The sequence below is a fragment of the Dunckerocampus dactyliophorus genome, chromosome 4 (genome assembly GCF_027744805.1).
Source record: "Dunckerocampus dactyliophorus isolate RoL2022-P2 chromosome 4, RoL_Ddac_1.1, whole genome shotgun sequence".
Classification (NCBI taxonomy): domain Eukaryota; kingdom Metazoa; phylum Chordata; class Actinopteri; order Syngnathiformes; family Syngnathidae; genus Dunckerocampus; species Dunckerocampus dactyliophorus.
Window position 1 is genome coordinate 10,582,826 of NC_072822.1, and position 26,609 is coordinate 10,609,434.

Sequence of the window (26,609 nt, forward strand, 5' to 3'; positions counted from 1 at the left end):
AAATACATTCTATATTAATATTTGTTCTACTTTAAATGACTCAAAACTACTTCAGCCAGAAATACACAGGTCAAATATGAATTACAATTGGAGGATTTAAGGCCAGTGTGTCTACATATCTCATTTTATAATGAAAAAACAAACAAACAAAAACCTAAAACACACGCCGATAGTCCGAATTTCAATCATAAATTAAAGGATTGCATTACTTTATGTTAAGATAAATGTGGGGCAACAAAAATGACATTTTCATTGGTTTTCAATTACAATACATTTTTGCTATTAGCAACAAATGTGTTGCTTTTTGTGTAGCATTGCCACACAAAAAAATGGCACAGGATGTAAGGATATGAGAGTTCATGACTTCTTCCTTGGCTCAAGCAACATCCCTTCACCATGACAACAAGACTTTAACGTTTGAAGTGATGGTGCTTAATGAAAGAAAATGACACACAACATTACCGTCCTTGGTAGACCTAATGATCCCTTTAAAGAGTCTTAAAACAAGACCTCATTCCTAGGAGCTTGTGTGAGTGAAAACATGTATTGCTTCATTATCTACAGAATCATGCAAAGACCTTCGGCCACCAGTAGCTTTGTTGTTTAATGGCCATCCTTTTTCGTTTTCACACAGTAAATAGGAGGAAAGACTGGCAGGATAATACCAATAATGGAAAACCAGTTAGTGGTGCATGGGTCAAGAAAGAACCTATTCAGCTTTGGTCAGCATCTGGATAGTCAGTGAAATTATTTTCACAGAGATGATAAAAATGTGCCGTGCCCTCAAAACCTGATCGCCCGTGTTACATGCCGGCAATATCATTACTGTGCCATGCTAACACATAATGTGGTAGAACTCCAACACAATAAGTGTTTGCCACATCACCACGATACCAACACTCTATCAATAATAATATAAGTCCCCTTATCTTCTGATGCATAGTCACCAATACGGCCGTCATACATTACAGCTAGTAACTTTGAGTCAGTGACTTATTTCCACTGGTGATCAGCAATACACAGGTGCTTGTAAAGTTGGCGATCAGCTAAATGTGACAACGATAAATAGAGCTGATTAAAGGTTCAGACAGCTTCGAACACCCACGCTTCATCTGAAGTAGTTCACAATCAATATTTCTCTGATAACATGACAAAAATATTACAACTTTTAAGTAAAATACATCTGCTCACCAGAGATGTCAATTTCCTCGTCCTCAGTCAGTCATTGTGGGTTTAACTTATCTTGTGGAACACTTTGATCAACCAATCAGGACTGGGGGCCTGCCTCTTTGCTCTGATCAACCAATCAGAACTGGGGGCCTGCAAGCTGGCCCCCAGTTCTGAGCTGCGAATAGTGGCTGCATTCCAATAGCAGTTTGATTAGCCCTCATTGGCTTCCCAATGTGATATACAAACAGGGCTTATTAAATAATAATAACAAAATAGGAATAATCAGCAGGTATTTCTTATTTGCAAAATAGTACAATACAACAATTTAAGTCTGAAATGTAGGTCAGTGCTTCTGGTAATGGTTAGGCCATCAGAGAAGGCCTTGCTGACCCTGACTGAACATTGGTAACCCAAGACTTTTGCACTGTAGCTGACACTGAGGAGGGAGGAGGAAGAAGTTCATCACATCTTGTTTGTACAATGAACCTGTGGAGTGACATAAATTTGTGAAATGTAGCATTGATGTCTATTGATTTATGTAATGTGTCAATATCCCTGTTTGCAGTCGCATGACATTTTAACACCTTAATGACAATGATCTACACTATGGCAGAAAGCTTTTTCTTTTGTAGACCGTAAAAACATAATAATCAAAGGAAAAATAAGGATTTCTTTTCACTTTTATAAATCTAAGAGAGATTTGCATCAATTTAAGCCAACATGCTTACCAGCCACAACATTAGGTACATCTACAGACTCTATTAAGATCCACTACAAGAGCTGTGAAAAAATCCTTTACAAAAAAGAGCAAAGCTACCGTCGGTATAGCATGCTAATCTAACAATAAATTAACTAATTGTAAAGAAAATATATCTTGAATGTGTAGAAGTGATTGTTGATTACCATACCGGTAATTGAATTAATAGTTGGGCGTTTATTACCTACAACGAGAACATTTGCAAACAGGCGGCAAGTAGAGAGGTCGTTATTTCAGAAATTTGAATCTCATTATGTAAAACAACTGTTTTATAGCTTTAACAATGTTTTGGGAAAGTGTCAAGGGAAATGTAGCTGTAGGGAATTGTAAACACAAGCACGGCAAGTGTAACATGCATGAATTTCACACCACACTGTTAACCCGAAAGTTCATTCTATGCAAACAGTTTGAGTAAATACCACTTTTAAAAATGAGTTTTATCACATTACTTAAACAGTATGAGTATATGAAGAGTGTATGAGACAGTCATTGGGTGTACTCATTTTTTGTAAGTTTAACAAACTTAAACTATCAAGTTTTAGTCTGGGCAAGTCTGGGCTTGTCCATTGGAGGTTACAGAGAAAGTTGCGCCATTTTCCAATTTTCACAGAGCGATTTAAGGTCATTGCACTTTGCATGTTCCTTGGACAATACATTTCTGCCAACATTCTTCTGTTTTAAGCAAGTTTGGACGCTTTTAAAGGACATTTGCCTGCCATAAAGAGGATACCATTTTCTGCCTGAATGAGGTGAGCTGTTTTCTCTATTCAAGTTTTAGAAACTGCTGGAACATTTCTAGTTTGAAACATGTGGTTGACTTAGGTAAATTTTGAGCATTGGACAATTGCAGCATTGTGTTTTTAGAGTAGCCCTCTCTACTTTGCCCTCCTATTTTTGTTTAAAGCCATGTTAAAATGTCTTGGGAAGCATGAGCCTGACATCAGGTCCAACGCTGGCCAGCACTTTTCACTGAAAGCCAGGTTTGTGAAAGTGTCCTTTAAATTTCTTTTGTTTTTTGTGTTATTAATGTTATAAGTAACTCTGCCTGAATATCAAAATTGAGCATATTTCATATTTTTCAGGTGTACTTGGAGTTGAACAGGGTTGCTGGTAGAAATCTTAAAGAAGAGTTCTTTGGTGTTCTTGATGGTTTGTGTCCAAGCTTGATGGAAATCTTCAAGAGGAAGACAGGTCGGATAGGCAAGCAGTTCGCTGACCTGCTACAACAGACAACGGTGGGTTGACAGTTCTGTTTTTTCTTGTAATGATATTGATGGTTAGTTCATACATATTACAAAAACTAATTCTCCCACCTTCCCTTGTGGTACGTCTCTATTTAAACAAATAAACTGATATAGGATGCATATCTTTGTTCTACATTTAAGTGTGTGTTATATTTCTTTGCAGAGCACTGACCCAACAGCCATTAGATGCTTTGTCCTGAGAGGACTTCCAGTCATTCTTGGGGATGATGCATCTATGTTCTTTAAGAGCACTTTGGTGAGTAAAGTTTTCTGATAGGACTTTTTCCAGTCTTGTTTTGTTTATTTGGGATGATGGGCTGTGATAATTAGTATTTATGAAAATGTTTCATTGAACTTAAATTGATTTTAACTTGATAATGTGCCTTTCCTGTTAGCAAGAGGAAATTAATTACTGAATTTTGTACTGCAAATTATGTAAAAATTCAAAGGGCTTGGATAGTGTCTTGATTCTGCAAAAACAAAAAACCTAATCCACTGCGGGGCTGCTGCTGGAACTTCCAGTCAATGCGTAGTTTGTGGCGGCTCCACTGAATGAATCCAAACATCTCCAATGTATTTCTAATATTGCCTTTATTGATCTACACACACTTATCCCAATAATAACTTGAATAGAGAATAAACAAAAAGGCTCAAATTAGGCCACGAATACGCCGGTCAAAAAACTGTGTTCCTCTCCCTGATCAGCAGCACACCTGAGGAGTCACACTGTCCAATACACCAACTACTGTCAAAATATGGGATCTACACCACAACAGACACCTATACATGAACACACAAAAAATGACTCTAACAGCTTGTTTACACAACATTATCTAAAATAAAACCACTGTGAATGATGAAAATCATAATATTTATGAAGACCACACTTACTGATTGTAGATAAATTGCTGTTATCCTGAGAATCCTCTTTTTGTCTTGTTTCTCGCACTATAGAATCTTAATGAGGGAGCCTCCGTGGACATTCCCGTGGGAATCCTCTGCTATGAGGACACCAGCGCTGCAAGCCCTGAATGATCTTGCAGTGTTAGACACATTTATGCTCATGGCACAATTCTTCAGGTCCGTGTCTGGATTGTTGCACAAATACATTGTACTGATTGTACTGAGCAAATATTCTTGTAGTTGCTCATTTTGTATGTGGTTCTTCTTGTACTTGCTTGTTTTACTGAAATTATTCTACAGAGGACACATTTTAGAAAGTTGCAGGGTTTTTTTTTTACCAACTTTGGTCCTCACTGCATAGTTGTTCTTAATGCCCGCTTTGTTGTGTGGCAGACAAAGCATGCAGTTTTTTCCTTTTGCACTTGCAGTACATGCTGCTACATGATCAGTGTTTTTGTTGTTGTTGTTTTTTTGGTTTTTTTTCAAACTTGCAGTGTAAAACACATTTATGATCATGGCACAATTCTCAATGTCCATGTCTGGATTGTTGCACAAATACATTGCACTCAGTGGAGCAAATATTCTTGCAGTTGCTCATTTTGTATGTGATACTTCTTGTACCGCATGTGTCTAGTATTGTTCATTTTACTGAAATAATTCTATAGAGGACACATGGAGAAAGTTCCAGTTTTTTTTAGCAACTCTGGTCCTCGCTGCATAGTTATTCTTAATGCCTACTTTGTGTGGCACACAAAGCATAGAGTTTTTCCTTTAGCACTCGCACTATGCTGCTACATGGTCAGTGTTGTTGTTTTTTTCATACTTGAAAATTGTTCACAGAACAAATAATAATAATAATAATAAAAAACTGTGTTGCGGTTGTATTTGGAAGGAAATTGTTTCATAATTCAATACACATGTTCTGTTTGCTGCATCATAGAATGGTACTGTAAGGTAATATCCATCCATCCATCCATTTTCTATACCGCTTCATCCTCATTAGGGTCGCGGGGGCATGCTGGAGCCTATCCCAGCTGACTTCGGGCGACAGGCGGGGTACACCCTGGACTGGTCGCCAGCCAATGGCGGGGCACATATAAACAAACAACCATTCACACTCACATTCATTGTAAGGTAATATCTGCAGCAAAAAGTAAGAATATACTGTTGTAATTGTTGGCAAAGACCCATTTTGATAATTTTATGAAAACAAGGTGTTGCTGTTATTGTGTTTGTTGTGTTGTGTGTAGTTTTTTTGTGTGTCTAAATAAAATAAATAAAATGTACTGCATAGTGTGGTCATTGACAAAAGAAGAATTAAATTGGAATTTTCTTATCCCAAATCTAATATTAAATTTAATATATTCATATTGTTAATAAAACTAGAATTTTAAGTAGACTCCACAATTTATTTTTTTTAATTGTTGATTACTTAAATCATTTAAGTTTATATAACTTGAAAATGTTAAATTCTGACTATTGTACATTTAAGTTGACTATACTTGAACAAATTAATTTTCTCTGCTGTCAATTACTTAAACCATTTGAGGCAATCACTTGACACAAATAGTTTAAGTACAATCAACTTATCCTGGTTTACAGTGCAACAGCTGAGTAGTGCAAATTTTACAGATTATTTTAAAGCGCAAAGCATTAAAAGCGTTTGTCTCCAGCAAGCCAAACTACTGTAACGGCCTTCTCACCGGGCTCTCTAAACAAGCAGTCAAACAGCTGCAGTGTATCAGAATGCTGCTGCTCGAGTCCTAGCTAGAACCAGGAAATGTGACCATATTAGTCCAGTACTCAGGTCTCTGCATTGGCTTCCTGTCGATCAGAGAATAGACTTTACAACAGCTCTGCTTGTGTACAAGTCCTTTCATGGTCTTGTGCCAAAGTACATCTCTGACATGTTAGGGCCACATAAACCATCTCGAGCTCTGAGAACCTCGGGGAGTGGTCTCCTGCGGGTGCCCAGACTCAGGACTAAACACAGTGGGGTTGCGTTTCAATTTTATGCTGCCAAAATCTGGAACAATCTCCCAAAAGATGTGCGACAATCCTCAACTTTGGCAATGTTCAAATCCAAGCTGAAAACACCTCTATTCAACTGTCCATATGACAACTGAAAGTATTTTATTTTCATTTTTTAATCTTTTTTTTGTTTTATGGAATGATTTTATGAAGTGATTTTACCCTTATTTTCTGTAAAGCACTTTGAATTACCTTGCGTGTGAATTGTGCTCACCTTGCCTTGCCTTGCAAGCAGAGGTAGGTAAAGCTGCTGGATGCGGACCACTCATGGTACTTCAAATGCAACTACTGCCATAGTAAGTTAATTAAAAAACACAACATCAGGAGTTTGCTTAGAACCACAACTATTAAGGCCAATGTTTTTTGACCGCACACTCTTTGGAGCCTCGGCAGTTATTGGCTTTTGCAAACCATGCACCCAATGACTATAGGAAACTCGGTTCATTGAAGCAATTGCGACAAAATGGAGTGCACTACAGTGCTGTTTTTTATTACTATTTAATAGATGTTTTCTTCAATATGTTATCCTCTCACGTAGTCTTACAAACACCTCTTCTGTGTTTTCCAACACAGCAAACCACAAGTGAAAGTTAACATAAAGGCAGACATTTTGATCCAGGTCACATCACAATGTGCATGCAGGTGTTTCTTTCACCCATGCTGACAACCCTTAAGGCACTTTTTAAAAAATAATTAATGTTTCACTAGAGTTAAGGCAAACACCTCCCAGGAAGATCTAAGACTTGTGTGTGTTTTGGAAAGTAAATTTAGATTGGCTAAACAGTATGTGTGTTTGCTCTCAGGGAAGAGTGTAAGATTTGAGTGTTTTGGTGTGTAGAAGGACTTCTGTGTCATAATGATGCGACAGACACTCCTCGGTGTACACTATCCTATCCGATCCGATACTGAGTACAAATTTGGCTGGTATCGGCATTACCGAACCGACACAGATACTCCACCTAATTCACCCAATGTGTTTGGTACATTTTTAAAAGTAGTGTATTTCGTAAAGAATGTAAGCCATTGAATTAATGTACTATTTAAATACATTATTACATTTAATAATTAATGTAACTAATGTATTTATTTATATAAAACCCTGAAGTACATTGATGTTGGGGTGATTTACAATATAGCCAAGTTAATATACAGAAAACACAAAGGTCTGATATAACATATGTGAAAAATGGATTTAAAAAAATTAGAAAATAACTAAAGTAATACAAACATTAAAATACATGATTAATTAGTCAGAACTACTATAAGAATGGCAACTTTATTCACAATCCACACATGGCTCCTTTTACGATTGGTCATCCTTTCAAAAGGCAAACGTTTCAGACAAACATAATCTCAATTGACTGAATTATCGAAAATATCGATATCTTGATTTTAGAGTAAATTTTAGCTCATTAACAGCTGGTATCGGAAGTCTCAACATTACAGTATCGATCCGCACATCACTAGGCTGTACACGCGAGAACTTGTCTTGCTCCATACACGCAGCAGACACGCTTCATGTTACCGGCAGCAACCCTCACACGGGCCCGGGCCCAAGTGCCTCTCAGGCGGATATTCTCCAGCCGACGACCGCGGCTCGCAGCAGCGAGCCAAACCCACACACAGGTTGACATAGGCGGCGATGACGCAGCAACACGGTCCGATGGTTTCGGACGGGCCAGTGAGGGGATCTCTGTGGACTTTGACCATCCCAGAGAGGCTTATAAGAGTAAGGATTCGTTGGAGATCATCAGGAGTTTGGTGGTTCTGAAGATGTGCTCCTACGACTTCCTGGTCGATAAGAATCAAGAGGTAAATAGTTTTTAAATGACACATTAATTTCCCCCTTCCTAACATGTTTCCCCAGTAGTGTAATCATTGTTTGGTGCTTTAAACAAACTTAATACGTTTCTGCTATAGCTATTCCTGGTCCTAAAGCAGGAAGTTGCATTAGGAATGAAATAAGACTAAGTGTACACTGACTGTCCACTACACTTGCACAATATCCACCATAGCATGCTTGCGTACTGAGCAGTGTTTCCAATGGTGCAAAATCTTAGCAACGACTCTCAGTGTAATATAATGCAGTTCTACACAGTAATAAACATTTTTTTAAATGACAATGTCAGTCAAAACTGAGCTTCATCAGCTTTATAAATACAGAATTTTAAATACCGCTACATTAGATGGTGTATCTATCTATCTAGCATCATCAACAACATGACAGTTCAACAGCTACAAAAGATAATCTTAGATAATAAAGATATTGCAACTGTTGCAAAAGTTGTTTTCATCTGCGTGTTGCGTGTGACCCTCAGGCCAGCTACGTAATAACTCCCACCTCTCTCAAGTTACAACTTGTTTTTCCAGACATGCCAGCCACCCTGTTTGCGCAGACCATGTTGCTTTCAGTTAGCCTCAACACAGTTAGACATGGTGACTAACCATGATAAAACAAATGGAATCTGCAAATATGCTGAAGAAGCCCAATTTACACATTCCTACTTACCCTAGTTCCTCATTTAAAAGTAGAATGCAGTCCAGATGCAGTCCAGATCAGGAGAATTTCTTGTGGAACATCATTATGTACGGCAGTGATTCCCAACCAGGTACCAGGTACGCGTACCCCTAGTGGTACGTGAGCAAATTGCAGGGGGGGGGAAACTTTTAATTTCCAAGATGATAAGTACAGTAGATGTATCCCAGTAGGAAAAAAAATGTGCTTACTGTGCAGTTTAAGTAAAACTAAAATAATGCTATTTGGTAATAGTAGAAAGGACACGTACGACCAAATACAAATTAATGGAACGGATATTGAAAAAGTGGAAGAATATAAATTCCTTGGGGTTATAATAGATGAAAAAATGAGTTGGAAATCTCATATTAAATATATACAACAAAAGGTGGCGAGAAATATCTCTATATTGAATAAAGCAAAATATGTTCTTGATCAAAAATCACTCCACACTCTGTACTGTTCCTTAGTATTACCATATCTAACGTATTGTGTGGAGATATGGGGAAATAATTACAAAAGCAATCTTCACTCACTCACTGTACTGCAAAAAAGATCTGTGAGGATAATTCATAATGCCAAGTATAGAGAACATACAAACCCTTTATTTTTAAAATCACAGATATTAAAATTTGCAGATTTAGTACACTTTCAAACCGCTAGAATAATGTATAAAGTTAACAACAACTCGTTACCCAAAAACCTAATAAAGTATTTCTCAATCAGAGAGGAGAAATATGATCTTAGAGGAAAATTAAACCTAAAACATTTATATGCGAGAACTACGCTGAAAACCCACAGCATTTCCGTGTGTGGAATTAAATTATGGAACGGATTGAGTAAAGAACTCAAACAATGTACAGAGATGAGCAAATTCAAAAAACAATACAAGCAGTTGATGTTTGCTAAACACAAAGCAGAAGAGTCCTGATTGTTCTGTCAGGTTTGTTATTTTATTTTTTTTTATTTTATTTTATTTTATTTTTTATTTTTTTATTTTTTATTTTTTTTATATTTTTTTTTATAATTTTCTTTGTTGTGTTTAAAAAAAAAAGAAAATGCTTTGTTCTTTTTTATTTATTTATTTAGTATTGTCATCATTATTATTATTATTATTATTAATGTTCTTTCTTTTTTGGGGGGGAGGGCTATCTCACCGTTATCTATTATGTATTATCCTGACTATCACTGAAAACATGACATGGAATGCAGGAAGTGAACAACATGTACTGTACAAGATGTAGATTGGAAGGGGGGTAGGATTAAATAAGCTTTGTTTCTTCCTACTCCTTTTGCACATGTGGAACTGTCAAAGAATGATTCATGAGATGTATTCATTGTAACCTTCATGTTCAAATAAACTAAACCAAACCAAACCAAACCAGTTCCAGGTGACAACACTCGAGGTCAGTGTGCCGGGTGTGTGTGCCAAGTTGGAAGAGCCAAGAAGCTACGGCTGTAAATGAGCTTGTCACTGCGCAATACGTACCCGGAACGCGGTCGGTTCAACTGGGTTCTACGCATGTGCAGAACACGTCTACATCGGGCATTTGCTATTTTTTGGCAGTCACATGTTAGGCACGTGTAATCTACGCCCTCCGTCGATCTATTTTACAGCAGCAAGCAATATACGTACCCCCTCCACTCCCAAAAACGTTATTAAGATAGATAGAAATTTGAGAAACAACAACAAAGTCTTTTTATTCTTATATCATATCCAATTACAATTAATAAGCCTTTCTTTATTCCATAAATTATTTAACGATTTTTTTTGCCACTGAAAAAAATACACACAAAAGCATTTGCGAGGAAGATATGTTTGGATGGATGGTATTTCCCCGTTTAGAAAAATCCTCTAGATTAATCCATCATTGCACTCTACTTATGGTTGTTTACATTGACATATAACTGCATTTTATGTGTTTTATTCTATTTATTTATGTATGTTAAACGTAACCGGATATGACGTTTACGTCTGCGCTACGTGCATTGCGTAAGTTTCTACAAAGCTCAGTCTTGGTGGATGTCATAAGACGATAGAAACATCTCCATTTTAAGAAGAGTCACTTATAAAATAACCCCCCAACATATTACATATATAAGTATGGTTATTGACTATTTATGTTCATACGTTTAAAAAATAAGAACTACCACAGCACGTGACGTCACAGAAGTGCTGTCGTAAAAATTAGCTAAAGGAGGAAGTGATGTAGTCCTTGCGCATGCGCGGGACCGAGTGAGTTCCGGGTACGTATTACGCAGTGGTAGAGCTTTAATGTTCGGAGGTAATTATTCAAAATAATACGTGTTAACAACATACTAAATGTTCTATAGTGAAAATATGTTTGTTGTAATTAATATTAATCGAACACATAATATTATCATGAGTATAAAATAAAATGATGAAGTATTCAAGCGCTGCGTTGTGTTTTTCATGTATCTTTTAGTCGGGATGCTATACGCTCGTGCGTAACGGTGTTTATGAGAAATGACAAATGATATCAAACATTGTCGTGTAAAATAACAACACTTTCCACAAATGTTTTAAGTCAATAATGGCGTGATGTTTTCATGCAATGATGGATAAATCTTTATTGGCTTCCATTGCATGTTTATTTCTAACATATGATTTCACTTCAGCACTTCAAATGTGCGTCGCCAAAGGTGGCATAGCGGTGCACACATTCTCACGTCAAGTTGCGTTTTTAAATAGGTACCATACTTGCCGTGGAAAATGGCATATGCAACTTTTCGGCCCCATTTTGTGCGTACGCAAGTTTATAGGTGAGGCCCCAGAGCTGTCCTAAGAAAGATGAATTTAAAATATTGGAAAGGAAAACTGCACTTTTTTTGGAATTTGCCCATCATCCACAATCCTTATCTGAGACATGAATCTTTGCCTTCAAACTCTTTCATTTACTCATACAAAGAGCAATTCAAGCATTTATCCAAAAAAGTAAATTAATTAGAACATTTTTAAAAATTTAAACACAACAATTGGGATTTCAGTAAACAGTAAACTGCCATGAAATACACATGTGATATTTTCTTGTAAGTTTTTCTTCATAAACTGAAAAAACAAGTGATAATTTATTTCAATATGCAAATTGCTTAGAAAATAACAACTTTGGTACTTTTGGTACCACTTTCAAGAGAATGACCCACATATATTCATGGCGCTAAAAGGATGAGGAAGCTGAGCTTCGGTATTGTGTTCATGATTGCAGTCTGTCTGGAATGATTAATAAATATGTCCTAAGGCTCCACATTGATGTCATGCTTGACTCCCACGCACACAGAAGACCACTGCCTAGCCGGGATTAAAAGAAAACTGCACTTTTTTTGGAATTTTGTCATCATCCACAATCCGTATGTGAGACATGAACACATGTCTTTCTCCTTTCTGTGTGTTCTAAATAGAAAAAACTGCTAGCACGAGGCAGCTAACAATTCAGGAATTTGATGTCGATATGTTTGGACCTCTGCCTGCTTATAGGATTTTTGGCAAGTGCTATTGTGCCTTGATTATCTTTGGACACTTTTATTTGAGCATGCTGATATGTGTCCATTCCTCTCAGTCAGTAACTGTTGTAAATACATACGTTCCTCTATGCAGATGCTAAAGCAATGCATTCAGCTTCAAGAGCGTGCAACTGTTTTCCATGAAATCAAAGCACTTCCTTCACATAGGCCAGTGGTTTTCAATTATTTTCTGTCATGGGGGACAGAAATGTTTTCCTCCCAGGTGGGCCCGACACACTATTTGAGAAGCATTGACACAATAACCTGATGTGCTGTGCATGTCAGTTTTGTCTGATGACCAGTCTGCGTCATCGCTACACTCTCAATTCCAGTTTACTTCGGTCATTTCTTTTAAAGTATAAACCTTGTTCTGTTGTACCTTTCAGATACCTGAACACATTTTCTGGTGTTGCACTGCTCTTCAGTTGGATCGTCAAAATGCTGAGAGAGTTTACTGACCACAAAATGTAGGTCTGGTCTAGTGCGTGTGGACAGATACTGTATATTAGGCTTCCCTTCCATTTCAAATCCTTGTAGTATTTTTTTCACATATCTTATCTGTGAAATAACAACTTGACCTTTTGTTTTTTCAAAGTCTATGTCCAGAAAATGTTTAATCCTTTTGAACTTTTCAGTACACTGTCACTGTTAGCTGTTATGATCAGATCATAAACACATATGACATCACATATGATAACCACATTTTCCCCCTCACCAAAGATGGATGGGGGTTAACTTCTTTTTACACCCGAATGATCGTTAATAATGCATGTAGAAAATGTTAGAACTAGAACAATTTCCTGTCCAGTTATAAGCTGTTATGATATTGACCGCTCAACACTGGAACATACCAGCTTTAGACTTTGGAGGTTCCACTGCACTTCTTATTCTGTCATACTAGCAGGCCTCATCATTTTGCATTCATGAGATTTATATGAAACATTATAGTGCTTCAAGAAGGCTCCCCCTTTAGCTGTCTTCGCCTCTCACTTTACAGGAGCAGTTGCTTTTCTTTATGTGTCCCTGCTTTAGAGGAGTTTCTGCTGCTAATAAGGGAGAGCACTGCTGCTTTAACGTTTTCACTGACAGTCTTGTCAGGCAAGCCACTTTCTTTCAAAACATGTCGACACACAACCTGTTGCTCCGGGGACATAGTGACTCACATGCCAGCAGAGCAGTGCCTTACATCATCTAAAGTGTTGTCAAATAGTCCTGATGAAGCGTCGCAGCCACCAGCGTGATTCTTAGCAATAAAATACCGGCTGTGTATTCAAAGCTGAAGTGGTTCTTTCCAATGTTCCACCAGACGGAATGTATTTAAATGATTCAGGAAAGCGATGAGGTTATATCATCCTGTCTCTCACTGTGCTCAGATAATGGATTTTGGGAAGAAGCTGCTGGGTCAGAAAGCCTTTGATCAGCTGATGAAGATGACATTTTATGGCCAGTTTGTGGCCGGCGAGGACCACAAAGCCATCAGGCCGCTGATCCAAAGGAACCTGGCTTATGGTGTGGGGTCTGTGTTGGACTACAGTGTGGAGGAGGACATCAGCCAGGAAGAGGCTGAGCAGACAACAATGCAGTAATGTTATCTATCTATCTATCTATCTATCTATCTATCTATCTATCTATCTATCTATCTATCTATCTATCTATCTGTCTGTCTGTCTGTCTGTCTGTCTGTCTGTCTGTCTGTGAAACATGTTGACATAAACAAATTAAGTCAAATGAAATTTTTATTCACTCCAAATTATTTTCTACTTATTCTCTACTAATATCTCTGTGTGAACTTGTTCCAAGTCGTTCAAATGTATTTTCTTCCCCATTTCGCTCAACTAAATGTACAAAAAATGCAAATTGTTACTGGAATGTTCATATGCTGCACGTTTTGTCTGTCATGATTTGTTATTCTTCAGATAAAAAAACAAAAATACAACTTGGCGATACAGTATATGCTTTTTAAAATTGCGTCAAACTCACTGACATAAAAACAGAATGTTACATTTGTGTAATACGGTAGGCTATGACACTTATTTATCACTTATCTTAATTTATCTTGCTTCTTATTTCCGAAACAAACTTACAAACTTATACAACTTAAAACCTTTTATTTTTGGACTTGCTTGAATTAATATTCCTGCTTACATAATACAGCAGAGCATCTTGTTGCATCGCAGAATTCACTGGCACAACATTATTTGTGAGCCTCATGAGTCTAATAACACAATCGTTCTACATACATAAAGACAGGGAGAGTAGGCCCAGCCAAGGTTTAAAAGAAAACCACTTTTTTGGGGGAATTTTGTCCATAATCCACAATCCTTATGTCAGACATGAACACACATGTCTTTCTCTTTTCTGTGCATTCAAAAGATTTAAAAACAGAGTTGAGAATGCACGTAGTGGGAAACACATATTCTGCCTATAAAGCCTTCTGAAAAAAACTCCAAAAAGCGCCAACAATAATGTGACATGCATATTAATCAAGCTACAGCTACTTTGTTATTATTATTTTTGTCATTGTTACGTCGATCGAACTATGTTACTGCCACATTGATACCTTGCCACACCACACAGGCTAGCTACAAGCCGGCTAGCAACTGGCTTACATATTGGAGCGACTTTGTGTTTTTATTTTTGAGTATGGAAAAGTTAATGCTAGGTGCAGGCTTTCGTATCTATGTTGCTATGTGAAATCAATGCACCCAGGAAGGAAGTTCCGGTAATGCTTAAAAGGACCAAAATAGGACAAAATACTGTATTACATGTTGTGGAGTGTCCCATTCATTACGTGTGGTAATGAGTTGTCTCCTTTTAACTGTTTTTATGTCTTTAGAACACACAGAAAAGAGAAATACATATGTGTTCATGTCTCACATTAGGATGGTGGATGAAAAAAATCTGTTTTCTTTTAACAGGGACACTCAACTTAACAAAATACTCCTCAAAAAAGTTTATTTAGATACAGTAACTTAATTGAATCACCACTCTGAATTAAATCTAAAATACACATTGGAATTAAATCAGGAAACAACTGAAACTAAGGTAGTGTGAATTGTAGTCTAATAGGGAGCATTGTGTCCTAGTTGTGAATCACAATCAGGAAGTAAAGTCCTGCTCCGATCGGCTACCGAAGAGAATTTCTCGCTTGTTCGGAATTCTGTCACATGAGGAGCGCGTAGCTGACGTGACCTCATGTACAAGCATGTGAGCGCTCGTGTCCCGACAGCAGCAAGAAGGACACTCCATTTGGAGCTCTACAAGGTCATGCATCATGCTTTGAACTCAGTGAATATATTTAATGCTAATTACGTTGACAGAACAAGACAAATGGACTTGTCAGATTAATTCACATGATAGCCCTCAGACCTAAATAACCTGACCTTTTATATTTCACACATCTGTAGTAAAATAAAGGTCAGACGTTGTGAATAAAACAAAGCTTGCTGTGAGTCTGTTCAAGTGTTTAAGTGACACTGACGCAGACTGACAGCTGACTTAAAGTTCAAACTTGCCAGACTAAACATCATCACATCAAGCAGCGCCATGAGTCGAGTAGCTGTTGAGGCAAAATGGGCTGCAACCAGCAGCGGTGCTGTTGATTGAATCTCACCTAGTTTGTGATCTAAACAAGAATGCTATGGGGACTTGAGCTACAGCCAATGACACAATAATAATAAGACACTGGCACGGAAACAGGAGTTCAGAACATTCAGAGAGCTATACTTCCATCCCATTGAACGCAAAATAGTTTGAAAAATAACAATTCATTAATTTATTTATCACTCATTTTCAAGGAAATGTCTAAAAATATTCTTGCAATGAAAAGAAAGTGAAAGGAAAATCAGGGGAGTCATGGGTTCTTCCCTGGCCCCAAAATCTACCCCTACATCGCTTTAGTTGATGAATGATTCAAAATCTAAATAATTGTGATGGACAATTGAAAAAATGATAATAATAATTAAACAGACTCCTTTTTCTTTCATTCAGCTCAAGTGCATCTGGTCGTCAGAGAGGGAGCAAAGGTTAGTTGCATTGCTTGAGTTTTGTACACACTATTCATTCACTGGTCATTATGGACACTTGCATGACGATATCCAATGAGAAGAATCTATCCCCTAATTTTGTGAGGTTTTATTTTTATTTTCATCCAGATTAAAAGAAAAACAACCTCTTTTTCAGATTGGTTTAAAGTAAATGAACACATTTGGAGATACATGCCTTTTATTGGACAGGAACAATAAGCATATGTTTCAACTATGGTTTCTATGTTCTTATTTTTCTGATGTGTTGAAAAAAAATTGTCTGATAGTGGGAAAATTGAATGCTTATTCTATGTATGAAACACAGTGTTCACAGAAACAATAATGCCTTGGACAAAACTGACTGCAATGCAATTTTTTGAACGGTCCTTCAGGTGTATCTCATCAAATCGTACCAGTGTGCTTGCCATTTAAGATGATAAAACACATGCGATTTTGTCATCATCAGGTAATGGCTGCAATGAGGAGTTTGGTGGATCCCATACATATTTCTATGCAGATGAGAGCAAATGCGACCAACATATGGAAACGTTCATTAAATGTATCCAAGCATCTGGTAAGCAGGCACTGACTATATCATGTTATAGTGAAGCGTATGCACACATAGTCACCTATTTTGATTCGTAATAAAATGAACCCTGTCAACATCTAGGTGGGAGTTCAAGAGATGGCTTCTCCGCCATCAAAATGACCGCTCTGGGACGACCGCAGTTTCTGGTGAGATGTTTCAGCTTGAGGAGTTCAATGCATCAGATGTCATCACCGCTCTTGTTGCGATGCATTGTGCTGAACAGAGATGTTTGCTCTTTAAGCTTCAGTTCTCTGAGCTCCTGGTGAAATGGCGGCGGTTTTTTAACTTCCTGGCATCGAAGCAGGGTCAAGATGGCGTTGACATCTCGGAGCAGAAGCTGGACCTGAGACAGTTGCAGGTAGCCTCTTTGTTCTGATGCTGAAGTTGTCAGAATTCATAGTAAATAGTATTTCTGTTGATAAAGTGTTTGCATGTTTGCAATGTGTCCGTTTAGGAATTTTTAAACAGGCTGGGTGAAAAAGACCATTACAGTGTGTTTGCTGCAGGGAGGGAGGAAGCTTCAGGGTGAGTAAAAACATCTCTTTTATCATTGTTGCATATTAATAGGTGCTGTCTGAAATTGTAGGCCAGTTTGTTATTATATTTCTATTCCTGAAGTTAAATATGCATTTGAACGTCAGAATTGATTTGTGGCAATTTAACTGTTGAGGCATATTGTACTATAAATGCTCTAATTACAGCTGGGGCGTTAATTTACCCAAACCGCAAAGAGGAAGGGGCATTAATTGGAAGCCAAATTGGAGAGAGGGTGTTATTGCAAAAATGTGAAAACTCATTTTATATAACAACATAATTTTTTTTACTTTAATAAAGAGAAACAACAGAACCAATTTTGAAATAGTGGTAAGAAGCAAACTGCTCAGTCAGCATTAATATCCCTGATGAGCTCATTGTAAACAACAGTATGGCATGTGGACCATGAATTCATTTCACAGCAACAGCTGAGTAATGCAACGACCATTGCTTTAACGCACATGAGCTGCTGGATGCCGACCAATCATGAAATGTCAAATGCAGTGACTGCCATCTTGTAGAATTGCAACTGCAACAAAAACAAACAGTTTTGATGGTGCTGATTGTATTTCCAACTTTTTGTTTTGACAGAACTATTGACCTCCTTGACTGGAACAGTTTCTTAGATGATAGAGCAAACCTGTCGGAAATGCTCGTTGTCCCAAATGTTAAGGTCAGTCACGCTGAAAAAGGGAATCAAATATTTTATTTATTTTTTTATTTAACCAGATAAGACCCGTTGAGATCAGGATCTCATTTACAAGGGCAATCTGGCCAAGAGGCCAGTAGCACACATCATAATAAATACAACATTTTAAAAAGTTTAAGGCAACAAATTATAGACAATAAACAATTACAAACACAAGCATTGCTCGTCGGCTCAAGGAGGGCCACTCTGTCTTGGCATAGAGCTCACAGTAGTGAGTGAGGCGACCACAACCTCAAACAAAGCATAATGAACAATGATAAACAGTGTCCGGTGCCCGAAGACATTTTAATGAGACACTCATGTACAAAACATCACCATAATCAATCAACGGCAGAAAAGTTGCAGAGAGAAGATATTTCCAAGCTCTGTGGGAAAAACAGGATTTATTTCTATAATAAATCCAAGTTTTACCCTCAATTTACGGACCAAAGTAGCAATGTGAGTTTGAAAAGAGAGTTCTCGATCAAGCAGAAAGCCAAGATACTTGTAACTAGTGACCATCTCTATCTGCTTGCCATTGCTAGTTGGAATGGTTTTGACCGGCTCTGTAATTTCATGTTTATGAGAGTATACCATGATTTGAGTTTTCTCTGCATTTAAAACCAGTTTCAATGATTGTCAACGAGTGTGAATTGTATTAAAAGCTATCTGTAGAAATCCTAAAGCCTGGGCAAGCAAAGAAGAGTAGCAATAAATGACTGCGTCATTGGCACAAAGGTGATACAAAGCATTTGATAAGTTATCACACAAGTTATTGATATAAATGGTAAATAAAATTAGTACCAGGACTGGAACTTGAGGATGTTCAGAAAACATGAAGAGGAAGCAGTTGGACACACTGTGTTCTGTTTGCAAATAGTCAAACCAAGTGGAAACCTGGCTTGAGATACCAGTCTTGAGCAGTGTATCGAACAACAGTTTATGATTGACCATATCAAATGCCTTAGACGAATCAATAGTGCCACACAATATTTTTTAACAATCTAAAACCTGAAGAAAATAATTGACTTATAAGACAGCAGTAATAGTACTATGCTGCTTTCTAAAGCCAGAATGAAATTTTGTTAAAATGCCATTAGCATCTAAAATTATTTTTAATTGTTCGCTAACAATTTTTTCAAATGTTTTAGCCAGAACACAAGTTTAGAAATTGGTCTATAGTTATTCACCTCTGAAGGTGATCCTTCAGAGCGGAAGCACAAAGGCTGATTTCCAAACTTTGGAATTTTGTTTGAATTCAAGCTCAAATTAAAAATGTAAGAAAGCGGCTTTGCAATGTAGTCGGCAGCCAATTTGACAAATAAGGGGTCCAGATTATCAGGACCGGCTGCCTTGCTTGTGTCTAACTTTCTCAAAGCATAGAAAACATCAGCAATAGACACGGTTAAAATTGAAGGGTTGAGCATTAGAGCATCTACTCAGGTTCCAGGTTTCAGAATTTGAAACAGGCTCGGTTAAAACAGGATTAGAGGACTCAAAAATCTTGCAGAAATAAAATGTTAATTAAAATATCGCATGGTGGACTTATATGTTAGTTGAAATGGCAGCCCGGATGGCAGTGGTTGTAATCCAGATAACAATGGAAGTAGCGCAAATAGCTGCTGAGGTGCTTTGCGTTGATGTGGTAAGCTAAACTTGAGCTGCTTTGGTGGTAAGCAACCTCCTTCCAAAAAAGGCATATCACTGTCCTTTTATCAGTGGTGCTGTCTGGGCATTTATTTGACATTTATTGGTCGAAAACTCTCACATGTGCTTCCAATTTCAGTGGGAGCCTATCAGGTTATGCTAAACAAGCCCAAACACAATGACAGCCAATCAAAGTTCACTTCAGGGTGTGACTGACCATTTCCACCCACAAAAACTCACGCACAATGCATGACAACAGATTTTTTTAAAAAGACAACTCACATACAGAAACAGTGAAGTTAGAGATTAAACATTTTATTAACACAATTAAGAAAACTAACACTAAATATGACATTAAGTAATCACAATTAATGCTTTAATTTTGTCACCCCTGAACTTAATATCACTTGTTTTGAGACAAAATGCAAAGACAAGTTGTGGCTGTGTCCATTTTATCATGGTGTCTTTGGTTGTGTGCTCAGCTTGGTGAGCTGGAGCCTCTGCTGAAAGACTTCAGTCCAGAGGAGGAGGGACAAATGAAGAGGATATTACAGCGTATGGATGTTTTAGCGAAGGTAATGTACCGCAGCCTGGTCACGAGGTATGTTATCTAAAGTGACAAGCGGTGATTTTTTTATGCCAGCATGCTAAAGAGAATGGCGTCCGCTTGATGGTGGATGCAGAGCAGACCTACCTGCAGCCGGCCATCAGCAGACTGACTCTGGAGATGCAGAGAGTTTACAATAAAGACAAGCCGGTCATCTTCAATACATACCAATGCTACCTAAAGGTCAATGTGAACATCACTGTTTTAAAGGTGACTTTGTTCCTGCATTATTTAGTCATTCATCTCAAATGTTTGTGCGCAGGAGGCTTATGATAACATAACTTTGGATGTTGAAGTATCTCGCCGTGAGGGCTGGCACTTTGCTGCCAAATTGGTGCGAGGTGCCTACATGCATCAGGAACGGCAGAGGGCCTTAGAGTTTGGTTATGAGGACCCCATTAACCCTGACTATGAGTCTACCAACACAATGTACCACAGGTAAGACATTAGGGTACTGTCTGGGAGATGATGAAAGTGCTGACAAAAGACATGTTCTTAGTTTTTAGTCTGAAAAATGTTTTTGTTGCAAAAAAGGAAATGATGTGGACCAGTTTTGCCTTTAGCCTCATTTACCCCGGTCATGTGTCATGTAGTTATTTTTTTGACATAACAAAATTTTAATATAATGAAATTTAAAGCCCCATGTCACACAATTCATTGAGTTTAAATGCTACGGTTAACTTTGGCCAAATGTCAACTAAAGCAATAATTTATTTGGTGAACATATACCTGAAAATTACACTAGAAAGTGGCAAAGATGGTAAAAATATGTAGATATGTACTGTATTTTTAAATATGAATTTTGACAAAAAGTTCCATGTCCAAAATGGTTCATACTTTTTTGCAATATATGCATATCCCATGTTCTAAATGTATAATTAAACAGAATGATTTCGATCAGGATCAGGGCCGAGATCAGGGGTTGGCAACCCCATGTGGCTCTTCAGCCTCTGTGTTGTGGCTCCCTACGCAATGCGTGAATATTTTTTTAATACCTGAGTGGAGAGTATGTGCATTTTGAAAAAAGTTACAAATATCCAACTTTCTGTAAGACCATGAATGCATCGCGGCTGAGTTCAAAAAACATTTCAGAAGAAAGTAGTTTTTAATTGTTTGTCTTCTCTGCCAATGATGCTGGCTTACCTATATGCTTGATATGTGGCAAGAAACAACAAAAAATGTTGAAAGACATTTTCAAAGTAAGCACCCATTTATGAAAAGTAGTAATTTATTTCAGAGTACAGTAGACCTACACATATAACAGTGGTCATTCCTGCAGTCCAGCCATGCACATGCCGGGCTCGAACAGGCGACCACATAAGTCCACTGATTGATAGTTAAGTCGAGCAGTGTTAGCTAGTGAGCTAAAATTAAGAGGCTGTCAATCACTGTGCCAAATATTTTTTGAGGCGTACTGTCACCACCCCACTAGTTGGCATCCGTTACATATGCATACTGGTGTTTGTTGTATTCTGTTGTAACAGGTTAAATTAAGAAATATTAAAACTTTTAAAAGTTTATAAGCTGTTTTGCAGCTCCAGACAATTTTTCTTTAGTGGGCAAGGGGGCAAAATGGCTATTTTGATAGTAAAGGTTGCCGACCCCTGGTCAATATGATCAATATAATACGTTTGGGGCCTCCTCTACTCCCCCACAAAATGATTCCTTTTATGTGGTCACCCTATCTAACAATTGAGCACATAAAAACAAGACATCAGTGAAATTAGTTTAGCAGATTTTTTTTCTTGATTTTGCTCAAGCTGCTTTGCCTCCTATGAAGTCTTTTTGCGCATCCCAGAGTTCTACCTCAAAACTTGAAAACTGCTGTTCCAGATTATGCTAGAGGTTACCAGGATCCTTTAGAAGGTGCAAAAACTGATAGTTTCAAAACACTAAAACACTGACAATGGTGATGAAACTCTAACTTAACTTCTTTAAGCCTTTTGACACTTTCTTGTGTAATTTTCCAGCCAGAAGATACTATCCAAAAAGTACAAACCTTTAACTCAAAATTAGGCAAGGGTATGAATAAGATATGCTTAACTGTACATGTTGAGGACTGACACTAATAGCGCCCATCCAATCGGATTGATGTGATTTCTGTACTGCTCACAGCCACTTGGGGGCGCATATGCATTGTATCTGAGAATTGCAATGATACATTATGACGTAACAAGCATGGTTATAGTCTGCAATTATTTTATTTCTTTGGGATTTCAACATGTTGACATGATCACTGAGGAATTTACAATTACATTAATTTAAAAATTAGAATTACAAGCTTTACGAAACTGTGTCTGTATTCAGATGTTTAGATTTCGTGCTGGATGAAATTGCGCTGAATCAGAATGCCAACGTTATGGTTGCAACCCATAATGAGAACACAGTGAAACACACATTGATGAGGTATGTTTTCACTTCTTTTCATGCTTGTGCGATTTTCCAGTTTTATGTAAATGCTTATGTTTGTAAATCTCGCCATCAGAATGAACGAGCTGGCTCTGCTGCCCAGAGAGAACAAAGTCTTCTTTGGCCAACTACTGGGCATGTGTGACCAGATCAGCTTCCCACTGGGTGAGCAAAACAAACCTCATGAACCTCCCTTAACCTTTAATAGGTCAGGGGTGTCCAAACGTTTTCCACCAAGGGACACATACTGAGGGAGGAAAGGATGCAAGGGCCTCTTTGATATTTTGTAAAGCAAAACATGTAGGTAGAATATTTCAAGAAAAAACTGCATCTCAGCTTTGTGATAAAAGTGAGAGCGTATTATTAGTATGAACTTTGGCCTCTGCGTTTTTCTCATTTTTGCTTTTTTTTTTTAAACCCTTTTTTCTTAAATATTCTTTGTAAATATTCTTCTCATATATTATGACATTATTCCCATAATATTATAACTTTTTCCCAAACTAATTTACCAAAAATTACAACAATATTTTGCTTATTCTTTAATATTTTAATTCTGTGTTACTAAAATGACATTACAAATTTATTCTCCTAAAATTGCAACTTTTTTTCTCATTACAATATGACTTCTGTCTTAATACAGTATTTACTTTATTCTTGTGAAATTACAGCTGTTTTTTCTTTTGTTGTTTTTTAAAAATGTTTTCAACTTTCAACTTTTTTTCGTAATATTATGACTTTATTCCGATAATATTTTCTTTTCCTAAAAAAAGTATTTTTTCTTCAATATATCAACTTTATGCTACTAAAATTACCAATTATTTTCCTCAGAACATGACAATGTTATTGTCATAAAATTGCGACTTTTCCTCGTTTACTTTCATTTTGACATTATTCCCATAACATTACTGCTGATTTCTTCTGTTTTTTTCTGTTTTTGATTTTTTTTTTATTGTTAAATTATACATTTAGAATGAAAACAGAGCCCATTATCCATTTTTTATAGTGCTTGTAATCATTAGGGTCGTGGGGGTATGAGCTTAGAGCCTATCCCAGCTGACTTGGGGTGAGAGGCGGGGTACACCCTGGACTGGTCGCCAGCCAATGGCAGGGCACATATAGACAAACAACCATTCACACTCACATTCATACCTATGGACAGTTTAGAGTCTCCAATTAACCTAATGTGCATATTTTTGGAATGTGGGAGAAAGCCAGAGTACCCGAAGAAAACCAACGCACGCACGGAGAACATGCAGACGCCACACAGGTGCCCAAACAGAGATACAAACCCGGATTTTCCAGATCTCCTGACAGCGTGGCGAACATGCTAACCACTAGGCTATGAGCCGCAGGCCACAAATGGCTACCGGGCTGCACTTTGGACACCCCTGATTTAAGTCCATACTCCGCCTTAATACTGTTGGCTAGCTGAGCATTCATCCCTCAGCTGTCTTTATATGCAGACCACACAGACTGGGTGAGGCAGCCCAATGCGATAACACATGAAACGAGACACCTCGGCATTGACAACTTGTCTCCATGAGTTGCTGCTGTCGGCTCCTGCCCTGCTGTTTGTCAATCACACACACAACCAGCGGCATCAGGAAGTTATCTGCTTCACTTGAAAGGTTCTTGTATTGATGGGAACAGACGTGATTCTTTGCTGTTTTCCGGAGGGACGGAGCAGCCAGTGTGGACGGTCTTTAGGACTGTTGTTGTTTTATCCAATATAGGAAAATGGAGCTATATAAATTATTTTTCAGTGTATGACCATTGCTACTTCCTTTTCTACAACTCCCAACAACTACTATATAGTTTTTTTGTCCTCCCGTTTGACATGAGACTTACCGGTTTATGTGGTCAGGTAACTGAACACCTCGGTTATAAATTTTGCATTCATGGTATGTACTGTATCTACCAGCTATCTATGTGACATTATGTTTCCATGTTCCCTGTAACCCCAGGCCAAGCAGGCTTCCCTGTCTATAAGTACGTCCCCTACGGCCCAGTGAACGAGGTGATGCCCTACCTGACTCGGAGAGCCCAGGAGAACCGAGGCTTTATGAAGGGCGTCCAAAAGGAGAGGGAGCTGTTGTGGAAGGAGCTGAAACGTAGAATTGCCTCCAGAGAGCTTCTCTATAGGCCGCTCTACTGAAAGCACAGAGGAGCAGATAATGTCAGTTTTTTTTCCTCCTCTTCTTTGCCGTCTCCTACCTGTCTTCATGTTTTATCCTTGTGTCTGCATTTCATTCTTTTATTTCTCCCACTGCAATCCACCAGCCTCCATCACTTGTCGATGTTCTATCCCCCTATACATCTGTGGCCTTTCTTTCTTTTGCCCTCCTTTTGTCTGCAAAGCTCTCACATCAATCAAGTGGGCATCTTTAGTGCTCTAACAGGAATCGTGAAAATGTCAACAAGTCCTGTATGGACGTTCCTTTCTATCCCGCTATTCATCACGCACAAGGACAGCGACGCACAAAACTTAAAGGCTTTGTTTAAATGGTAATTCTTTTTTTTAAGTAAGGGACACCATAAACAAGATTACAACACATCACTCTTCATCGCAGACATTATGCTGTTATTCGTGCCTTCAGGAAGAAAGAAGCTATATCGTATATTGAGGGCATATAGTGCTCGCTATTCAGGGAGGGATATTCACTTTTAATACAAATGCCTGCAAGTCTATGTTGTCGTTTTTGTGTTGGCAAAAGACAAGACTCACTGGTACGCTTTCAAAGTCTAATGAGATCCAATACAAGAACTGTATCTATATTGCGTTGTTATTATTGTGGTTGTAGTTTGCAGTGCGTACTGAGAGCCATGTCTTATATTTAGACCTCATGTGGCTAAAAAGGTGCATTGTCGAGTTGAACTAATAAACACCACGTCTCAAATACTGTAGATGTCTTTTTTTCTTATCAGGGAAAAAAACAAACCACAAGGTGGCTGTAACTAGCTTTTATTATAACTGACGTTTCACATACGAGAGATCTCATCCAGTACGTAGTCTGTAATGCGTTTGGTGGAATTTAGAGAGTGTTGTATCTGTGGAAAAAAAAAGTAATGAAAAAGTGAGGCTCTTTGCAGAAAAAAAAGTATCATAAATGACTTTGAAACATAATGAATATGATCTTATAGCACTTTTACCAAGGATACTAAGTGTGTGTTTTATATACTGTATATAAAAACAAATGTAATGCATCAAAATAAATGTAGTTATAGTTTATTGGCATACTGTATACTGTACAATTGTCAAGTAAGTTCACCCCAAACATTGTACTCTGCACTTCATCATTTATATTTTCTTTAAAATATATTTTTTAAAGTAGTATAAAAATCCATCCATCCATTTTCATCCCTCATAAGGGTCGCAGGGGTATGCTGGAGCCTATCCCAGCTGACTTCCACCACCCTGGACTGGTCGCCAGCCAATCACAGGGCACATATAGACAAACAACCATTCCCACTCACATTCATACCTATGGACAATTTAGAGTCGCCAGTTAACCTAACATGCATGTTTTTGGAATGGAGAAAACCCACGCATGCACGGGGACCACCGTGCGGCCCCATAGTATAACAATTTAAAACATATTTCATAAATGAACAAAAATGTTACAGTTCTGATTATTGCTGGAGCTGATTAAAAGGTTTAAGCTTTGAAAGTGGAAAAAAAATGTATATGATTTCATTGCACTTTTTCTGAACGGTCCTAGGCTGGTGTTCTCTTGGGGATCCTGGAGGGTTAAAAAAAGGGGGGAAATAGTCATATGGATGTTATTGTTGTGACGGTTCAACTTCATGCAATTTAAAATTATTATTACTTGTCAGTCCAGGGTGTAACCCGCCTCTCGCCCATAGACAGCTGGGATAGGCTCCAGCATACCCCTGCAAGCCGACTGAGGATAGAAATTGGATGGATGGATTATTACTTGTACGCGTGTTACATTTAAGGGTTTTAAGAT

The 26,609-nt window shown here is 37.8% G+C and overlaps 1 protein-coding gene across 2 annotated transcripts; it reads left to right on the forward strand.

Annotated features, from left to right (window-relative positions):
- Nucleotides 1-7,569: 7,569 nt before the first annotated feature.
- Nucleotides 7,570-25,540, forward strand: prodhb (proline dehydrogenase (oxidase) 1b). Of its 2 annotated transcripts, XM_054774930.1 has the most exons (15): nucleotides 7,772-7,917; nucleotides 12,529-12,609; nucleotides 13,516-13,724; nucleotides 16,133-16,167; nucleotides 16,634-16,741; nucleotides 16,838-16,902; nucleotides 16,998-17,114; nucleotides 17,211-17,281; nucleotides 17,882-17,963; nucleotides 20,108-20,200; nucleotides 20,269-20,415; nucleotides 20,495-20,670; nucleotides 22,540-22,638; nucleotides 22,718-22,806; nucleotides 24,606-25,540. In XM_054774930.1, exons 3-15 carry the CDS (start codon nucleotides 13,519-13,521, stop codon nucleotides 24,794-24,796), a joined length of 1,479 nt encoding a protein of 492 aa, XP_054630905.1. In that variant the 5' UTR covers nucleotides 7,772-7,917; nucleotides 12,529-12,609; nucleotides 13,516-13,518; the 3' UTR covers nucleotides 24,797-25,540. The 2 variants fall into 2 exon arrangements, with proteins under 2 accessions (XP_054630904.1, XP_054630905.1); XM_054774929.1 differs by lacking the exon at nucleotides 12,529-12,609 and having other exon boundaries at nucleotides 7,570-7,917.
- Nucleotides 25,541-26,609: the final 1,069 nt, after the last annotated feature.

Bases quoted from the DNA above. Each gene is read 5' to 3' on its own strand.
- prodhb (XM_054774929.1), top strand. From the start codon at position 7,624: ATGTTACCGGCAGCAACCCTCACACGGGCCCGGGCCCAAGTGCCTCTC. The intron at 17,282-17,881 runs GTGAGTAAAAAC...TTGTTTTGACAG, and splicing joins GGGAGGGAGGAAGCTTCAGG to AACTATTGACCTCCTTGACT. The intron at 20,201-20,268 runs GTAATGTACCGC...TTTTTATGCCAG, and splicing joins GTATGGATGTTTTAGCGAAG to CATGCTAAAGAGAATGGCGT.